The sequence below is a fragment of the Lutjanus erythropterus genome, chromosome 12 (assembly GCF_056507025.1).
Source record: "Lutjanus erythropterus isolate fLutEry1 chromosome 12, fLutEry1.hap2, whole genome shotgun sequence".
NCBI lineage: Eukaryota > Metazoa > Chordata > Actinopteri > Lutjaniformes > Lutjanidae > Lutjanus > Lutjanus erythropterus.
In genome coordinates this window covers 28,692,688-28,701,594 of record NC_139328.1, presented here as the reverse complement: position 1 = coordinate 28,701,594, position 8,907 = coordinate 28,692,688, and the positions used below count along the sequence as shown (strand labels likewise).

Sequence of the window (8,907 nt, the reverse complement as noted above, 5' to 3'; positions counted from 1 at the left end):
AATTAGTTGGCCTTTAAATAGCTAAGTAACTAATAGTTCTGTGTGTATTTTTCTTATAGACGAGTAATAGTTGTTGTACTTCAAGTCACATAATAAAACAATATTAATATATAAGTCTGGCAATGGATCTGTTTTATAAGAAAAGACTTTAAGCACGCTGGTGTCATGACTGTAACTTAGCAGAATTATATTCAATTTTACATTAACTGAAGCTAGCAAGAGGGAACTGAGGCAGGAAAAGAATTTCGGCAGGGATACAAAATTTGTCACAACACCGCAGAGGTCATATCCGGTTTGTTCCCAGCTGTCACCGCTTAAGTTCGCAGTCTGATTTGCTATGCCTGCCACAGAGAGATAAAGTGAAAGTAACACGGCCCTTTAACTCAGAGGAACACTGGTGTAACTTTAGTATCTTAACGGCTATTTTGTGCCAGTGAGGATTAAACATGTTTTCGTTGACCGTCCAACCACAGGTAAGAGAGCAAGCAGCGGTAGGCCAAGCTAACATTAGCATTGTTGTTGTTTTGGTTCAGCTGAGCCTGTTAGCAAGCAAAGTTGACCATAGCTTGTTCTCTTCTGAGCCTGACGACCTTTCGTAGTAGTTTGATGATTTCAATGAAATATTACATTAAATTCCCTTTAGTCTATATCGTGCCTATGTTGTTATCTTTATGTTTACCTATAACGAAACTGAAAGGAAGACTGTGCGGAGTTGTGAGAGAAGTTTGAGCTAAGCTAACTGTTGGCTAGCTGCTCTGCTTAGGTTCACTGTGTCCTTTTAGCTGACTGATGGGAAACTGCGTCAGTCAGCGACATGTTTGACGACTGATGATTTAGATATAGTCATAAATCAGCAGTTCACAAACCAATTTTTCCACTGACAAGTGTTAATCATCTGTATGTGGCTACTTTCTAATTTAGAATTAGCGATTGTAAGTATGATTGAGATCATGTTGACTTTGTAACACCAGCTAGCTAATGTACTAGCTAGCCCATTTGTCAACAACAAGCCATAATTGCAATATGTATAATAGTGGTAATTATTTAATGTTCAAAACATGCCTCTTACCCTCTGTTTGTGTGATTACATGTGATCACAGGTGACTGTACCTCTGAGCCACCTCATCAATGTCCTCCACTCTATGAAGTCCTCTGTGGGAAGCAGCAGCAGTGTCACCTGCACATCGAGAAAACACAAAGAGCATGCCTCAGACTCAGAATTACACTGCACAGAGGTATATATTGGTGGGACATAATCTGTAATTGCTGCATCAGGTCGGAGACATTGTGATGCTGCACTTACTCTTCATTCTTCCTAACCCTGCTCCATGTTTTTAATGTGGAAATAGACAACTTTTTTTTTTTTTTGCTTTGATATGTCATTATGAAGTAAATCTTTTTCCCAGAAGCCTTGCTTTCACTATGCAAACCTATCTGCTACCAGGCATGATCTTTCAGTGGAAAAATATCTCTCCATTATTGACTAAATTAATGAACAAATTCACACTCTTTCTTCTAATGTTACTCTCCCCTTCTTCAGTGAACATGCCTCTTTCTCTCTTATTTCCAAACTGGTGTTGATCATTTCTTCATCAAATGTTTTTGTCCTCTGTGGTTGAGTTGTAGCTCATGCTTAGCAGTAGCAGAGTGAGGTAAGGGGTAAGAATGTTAATGATAATCATTACTTGATTAAGCGCTATTAAGAATTTAACTAAGGCACCAACTGATAATTAATTGAAAATGAAATGGAAGCTAATGCGGCTCATTTGATATTGTTTGTTTTTTCTGGCAGAACCAATTATTGAATGAGGGAGCTCTTAAAATGAGAATAAAAAGTAGGGGAAAAAAAGAAAAACGTGTTCTCCATCTTATTATTTGTAATGATTACTACATGTTGTCTTTGGCGTGGTGGCAAAACAATAATACCACTTGGAAACACTTGGGGGCTGAAAAGTTGTCTTTTTCCTCTTTAACAAAAACATATTCCAGAGTCACCTTGTAAAGAATATAAATAACAGTATAATGTTTTGCATGCAGCCTATGTGGAACCTGCGTGAGCTTGGCTTATCAGACCTGGGAGCACAGCAGCTGGACGAGCTGGTGAGCCATGTGTTACCACGCCTGAGTCCACAGGAGGCGCCACTTCCATTGGGTGGACAGACAGCTTGGAGGACCTCGCATCTTTCTACACACTCCTTTTTCTACAATAAGCATGGTGAGAATGTGCATCTTTGTCATCAGATTTGGGTGAATGACTCGACGTTGTTATGGCCTTTGACGTCTCTAATGTTGATTCCAAATGATTGGAACCTCAGAACCCCCTTGACTCCTCATTATCACTCATGAATGAATACATCACATCAGGACGTCACAATCTGCAAGGAATTTTAAACATGGTGTTTCACTTAACTGCACAGAATAGCAGAATTTTGTGATGAGATTCTGATGCTTCTCATCTTATTGTCCAGCTTGCTTCTAGGTCTTTACGAGCATTTAGAGCCTTTGCTACTACTTTTTCCTCAAGGTATCTCAGCATTAATAGTTATACCTTGTCCTGTGTTCCCAGGCTTCTTATGTGGTGCGACGCCCATGTCAGCCCAGGTTTTTTCCAGGCAGCACCCTTCACCTCTTCAGACTATCAGCACAGAACTACAATACTGGCCAGGTGACTATGCATTAGAAGCACAGGTGGTGTTATAGTTTACTAGTGATCCAAAGCCTTGTATCCAGGTGTCACTACTAAATGATGGAGTTGGATTGTATATTATTTAGAAACAGTATAGATGAACATTACTGACAGATATTGCAGTTAATTGTCAATATTATCTATGGTTTCCTAATTTTACATATGCATTGTACATTTACCTGTACTAATGCAAATCTGATAAAGTTATATCCCGTGGAAACATGGCTGCTTTTGAAATCTGCTTTAACATTCATATGCTTTCTGTATATTTCAAGTTTGGGTCCAGAGCAGAGGCTTTAAAACCTTAAGGAGCAAAACCAGACGACTGCAGTCAGCCTCCGAGCGTTCTGTGGAACCTGAAGGGTTCACACCATCTTTTATGAAGGTATGTTTTTAGAGATGTTCAAATGCTTAACGTCAAATGTGCTTATTACATTAAGTATATCCTTGACATACTTTATGTGATAAGCATGTTTAAGATACAGTTTTAAACTGTTTAGCTGGAAGTGTAGCCTCAGCAGAAACAACACTTTCACCTGACCAGAGTTGCAGTTTCTTGAGGAAATTGCAGGGCCTGTTGAGCTTTCAGATTATTCACCCTAAAGATCATAGTGCACCACATCATCAGTGCAGTTTTCTTTAGAACTGAGTTGGCCTTTTCTCCCATTGGATATTCTGCACACACACAAAAGTTTTTGCCATTTATGGGATCAGATTGCTATTCTGTGGGTGTGATAACATTCTGAAAAGAATCTGTACAGACAGAGAGACTCCAGATTCCATTGACAAAAATAGTAATTTCTCAGCTCACATGTTCTGTAATGTAAAATTACTGTTTTTGTTAATGGAGTCTGGTTACTTTAAAGAGAGAAATAAAGACCTTACTCTTTAGCAAAAGGGTTAGGGTTAGGGTTAGAATTGCCATTCATTTAGTGGCTGCCAGCTGAGGCAATCTACTGAACCTTTTTGATCTCATTAGTCATTAAGACCCTAAAATATGTAAAGCTAGGCCAAGGTTAAAAAAAAAAACACACACACTGCTAGAGTTTTTTTTTAAAATCACACTTGTAAGAGTAAAAGTGTGATAAAAGTGAAGTATAATTCTGGCTGTGTGAATACTGCTGACCAGTCTTACCTTGTCCTGCAGGGTTTCCTGACACGTGACAAGGGGTTTGAAGTTGAAAGTCTGGACAGCCTGTTGAAGAATAAGAACATCCCTGATGGACAGCAGGATGCTTTCAAGAGGGGCTTTGCTGAGGGTTTCCTGAAAGCCCAAGCATTGACACAGCGCACACAAGGCATGTTTTCATACATACATGTTCTAAATTAATCCATTAATAGGCATTAAAAGGTACTGATATATAGTTTTCCTGCTCCAACTGTTCAGACTCTCTCAGGAGGACGCGCCTCATCCTGCTTGTGCTGCTTCTTGTTGGCCTCTATGGTATTTCCAAGACCCCCTTCATATCGGGTAAAGGGTCCTTTTCTCCTCTTTAATTTCATGGCATACATGAAATCACCTCCAATATTTTTACACTTTGCTATATTAAATTATGAATGTTAATAACGTGGCTCAGGATTTGCCTGCTTAACTAATCCATGCATATTGAACATGTGTTCAAAGAGAAGAACTAAGCTTGATATAACTTGATATGATGCAGACACCGACAACTAATTCTAACTTGCTGTATTGAAACGCTAACATGCATTCAGATGTGGATATTTAATAATAACATGCAGTGTGTGTGTGTTTGTGTGTGTGTGTGGGTTCATTAACCGTGCCATGCAGTGTGATTTCGAACTTTAATCTAACCATTTTTGATAGTGCGGTTCCGAACCACATCAGGCCTGGACTCGGCAGTGGACCCCGTCCAGATGAAAAACGTGACATTTGAGCACGTCAAGGGAGTAGAGGAAGCAAAGAACGAGCTGCAGGAAGTGGTGGAGTTCCTGAAAAACCCACAGAAGTTCACAGCTTTGGGAGGAAAGCTGCCAAAAGGTGGGGCCATCATTCACATTGCAGTGTGTTGACTTATGAGTATTCTGGTTTTGTTTCACTCTCCTCCTTCTCACCACTCCGTGCTTCAGGTGTTCTACTGGTCGGCCCTCCAGGGACTGGAAAGACTCTACTGGCCAGAGCAGTGGCAGGAGAGGCAGATGTGCCGTTCTACTACGCCTCTGGGTCTGAGTTTGACGAGATGTTTGTTGGAGTGGGAGCCAGCCGCATCAGGAACCTTTTCAGTGGGATATCTTTCATGATTAAGAAAATATCAGCGTCACAAATTTACCTTTTCTTTCCCGTTTCATTCCTCACAAGCCACATGTGTGTGTAAAGACGCCTTCAAGTAACACAACTGATGCATGTCTGTGGTGGATTATAATTATTGTGTTGCATATTATTGTACATATGTTTATTTTTGTATTTGTAGGGGAGGCTAAAGCCAACGCTCCCTGTGTGATCTTCATTGATGAACTGGACAGTGTTGGTGGGAAAAGGATTGAGTCTCCCATGCATCCTTACTCCAGACAGACTATCAACCAACTACTTGCTGAGATGGACGGGTAATCTCTCAACTTATCTGTTGCATTTTTTTTACGTTTTTAGGAATGCAGTGAGTGAGGAGTTTTTTTTAATTCAGATCAAAGCAAGTTTGGTTTGTCATCCTGGAAATAGTCTGTAATGCTTGTCTGTGCAGTTGGAGTAGATGATATGGATTAAAAAAAAATCTTCAGTCATAATATATATAAGTTTATATTGCATTTGTAATAGATGTTATTAAAAAGTCGAAGCATATTGGAATGTGTTGTTAATATATGTCAAATCAATGTACATACATACACTGTACGGTGTTTTTATTACAAGAATAAATGAAGTGAGTCAAAGTATGAACTAGAGTGCTGAAGAGTGCTGTGAAGAGAACCAGAGGTCCAACCAACAGTCCAGAGCTCAAAGACTCTTAATTTATTGTCATAAATGACAATGAATGAACAAATGAGCTATAAATCCAAACATTTAAAAGCTGGAACCAGCAAATGTTTTTAGCATTTTGGCTTGAAAAATGCCAAAACAATGAATTGATTATCGAAATAGATGGAAACTAATTTTCTTTCTATTGACCAATAAATTAATTGATAAATTGTTGCAGCTGAAGAACTGAGCTGAAGAAGAGCTGAAGAGAAAACATGAGTCACTGCATTGCAGACACTTACTTGCATGTATCATGTGATGTTTTTGTAGGTTTAAACCAAATGAAGGCGTGATCATCATCGGAGCCACCAATTTCCCGGAGGCTTTGGATAAGTACGTTTACCTCTGTGTCTCATGCTTGAAGCTGTGTAAATATCTGAGCTCACAGTGTGCACTTACAAATGTCAAGCTTTATAACCCTCAGAGTCATAGCTTCCCTTTGCAGTAACAACAAAATGGCACCAAAGTCTTTTTGATGCTGTGACACAGAGTTGTATGCTGATACAGTATCAGTATTTTACTGACCAACTGATCCTCACTTTCAGCGCCCTGATCCGCCCAGGACGTTTTGACATGCAGGTGACTGTCCCCAAACCAGACGTGAAAGGACGCACAGAGATCCTCAACTGGTATCTGAAGAAGATTAAAGTTGATCCAGGTGTGAGATCAAATGAATTTGACCAGTATTTTTTCTCAAGTGTAATTTTGTGGTTTTTATATATTTTCTATATTATATATTCTAGTCCAAATGTGTTTGTATGCCTCTGTATTTTTTAAGCTGCCATCGTAGGCTGAATGTCTGCTCTTTACTTAGTTTTAACAGTAGCTCTGAGGCTCAGACTGACCGTTGATGTTGTGTGTTATGTCTCCAGCTATTGAGGCCAATATTATTGCCCGGGGCACAGTTGGCTTCTCTGGCGCTGACCTGGAAAATCTGGTGAACCAGGCTGCCCTTAAGGCAGCAGTTGATGGCAAAGACATGGTGACCCTGAAGGAGCTGGAGTTTGCTAAAGACAAAATCCTCATGGGTGAGTAACAAGGAAGCTTTACTGGTTAGTGAATCTGTGTATGAAACCTCTTCCTGGTTGTGTGTTTTCATCTGGTACAGCAAAACTTACTTATTATGATGAGGATCACTCTCATCATCTCATCTTTTTTTATTGTTTTTGTTGAACTTTCAGCCCCCGTTCTTGATGAAATCACTGAATTGATCCCCTCTTCTCTTGTTTTCAAGGCCCTGAGAGAAGGAGTGCAGAAATAGACAAGAAGAACAAGCTCATCACAGCGTACCATGAATCAGGCCATGCAATAGTGGCTTACTACACCAAAGACGCCATGCCAATCAACAAGGCCACTATCATGCCCCGAGGCCCCAGTCTGGGACATGTAAGAAACCCTAGAGCTTGTAAACTAAGCTTTGACACTAGGTCTGGTCCAAACTGTCATTACTTTAAACTGTGATCATCTTCTCATCCCTCCTCTCCATATTCTTCATTGTCTCTTCTCAGGTGTCCATGCTCCCAGAGAACGATCGCTGGAGTGAGACTCGCTCACAGCTTCTGGCCCAGATGGACGTCAGCATGGGCGGCCGTGTAGCGGAGGAGATCATATTCGGACATGAGTACATCACAACCGGTAAGAAAGAATTCCTGACAGGCCCTGTAGGTCAGTAGAAAAATCTTGATTCTCTCCCACGAGAAGAAGTGTTTTATTGTATTTGTTGTCCCTTCTTCTCCAGGTGCATCAAGTGACTTTGATAGCGCCACAAAGATCGCTAAGATGATGGTGACCAGATTTGGAATGTGTGAAAAGGTAAAAAGGGAAAGCTATCAATAGTATTTATAATGAACATGCATACAGTTTTGCTATAATTTTATGTACATTTATGCATATTTTGTGTATTTGTCTCCCCTTCCTCTCTCTCAGTTGGGTGTGATGACCTATACTGACATGACGGCCCAGAGCCCAGAGACACAAGCAGCTGTGGAACATGAAGTCAGGGTGTTACTGAAGGTCAGTGTTATCTTTTTTTAAGATATAACATCTGTATATAAAACAACTGAGCTACTATAGATGTACTGATCATGGCTGGTCAAGCTGAAAACAGTTGAAAACAGAAATCCAATTCTGTGCCAGTCAGATTTTACGTCATGTGCACCAGGCAGTAACATCAGTTAACAGTTATATTGAGCAATATGTTAATGGAGTCTGGCAGGCAGTCACTGAACTCAAAGTCCAGAGTGTGTATTTTTAGAGAAGTAGGCTTTTGTTTGCAGGATAATGACAGTTACTAACAGCTGATCGATTTACTGTGGAAAGAAAAGAGAATAAGGCCTGCCAGGGACCTGGAGCACTTTTGGAGAAAATGTAAACTTTGTTTAATTGGCAGTGGTTTATCATGAATTTGCGATTTAATTTTCCATTAAAGAAAAGTTAGAAAAATGTTTGTGTATTCTGGCAGTTATAATCAAAATCAGCAGGCCACACTTAAAAAAAAAAAAAATCAGTAATTGAAATCAGCTAACAAATTTGCAATCAGTGCATCTCTTTCAGCAACCCCCAAAAACCCTCTTTACTGTCTTTTCTATTGTTGTCTCCAGGAGTCTTACGAGCGTGCCAAAGCCCTGCTGAAGTCTCACGCCAAAGAGCACAAAAACCTGGCAGACGCTCTGCTCATGTACGAGACGCTGGATGCCAAAGAGATCCAGCTGGTCCTGGAAGGCAAGACCCTTGAGACCAGATGAAAACCAGCGAGGACAGCGACAATCAGTGGGTAGCAACGTGGGAGGGTAGTCTGATATTTTTTTTTTCTTTTTAAGAGCTCAGGGGTCACGGAAGGAGGGGTGGATTCAGTTCATGAGCAGTGAATCAGTGGAGGCCTGCATTCACAAAGTACTGTGTCATATCTCCACGCTGTCACCTGTGTGTAATCACATCAGTATTCCCAGATAAGTAGTTCTGTTTTATAAAACTTAAACACAACTTTCATGAGTTCAGAGGTTCATTGTATGTGAGAAAGGTTAAAGGGTTAAATGACGTGTTAAGGGTGTTGCTCAGGTCACTTTATCAGTTTGCAAGAGGAAATCATACATGAATGTATTCATGCACCTCAAACATAAAAACAGCATCTGGATGGGATTTCTTGTTTTTAATGTGAAGAAAAATAGACAAAACTTTCAAATTCTGTTCCTGCTGTACCCCTCTGTGTCTGTCCCTGTTACTTATTTTTTTAACGGAGGCCTTTTGGGGAATG

General features: G+C 40.2%; 1 protein-coding gene across 2 annotated transcripts; it reads left to right on the top strand.

Annotated features, from left to right (window-relative positions):
- The first annotated feature begins 286 nt into the window (after positions 1-286).
- yme1l1b (YME1-like 1b) lies at positions 287-8,532 on the top strand. 2 transcript variants are annotated; one of them, XM_084732662.1, is made up of 18 exons: positions 287-473; positions 1,101-1,235; positions 2,038-2,215; positions 2,567-2,665; positions 2,962-3,071; positions 3,834-3,984; positions 4,074-4,157; positions 4,533-4,685; positions 4,775-4,927; positions 5,116-5,248; positions 5,925-5,987; positions 6,200-6,312; positions 6,527-6,682; positions 6,889-7,040; positions 7,163-7,289; positions 7,393-7,466; positions 7,581-7,667; positions 8,255-8,532. In XM_084732662.1, exons 1-18 carry the CDS (start codon positions 447-449, stop codon positions 8,396-8,398), a joined length of 2,139 nt encoding a protein of 712 aa, XP_084588788.1. In that variant the 5' UTR covers positions 287-446; the 3' UTR covers positions 8,399-8,532. The 2 variants fall into 2 exon arrangements, with proteins under 2 accessions (XP_084588788.1, XP_084588787.1); XM_084732661.1 differs by having other exon boundaries at positions 4,512-4,685.
- The last annotated feature ends 375 nt before the right edge of the window (positions 8,533-8,907 follow it).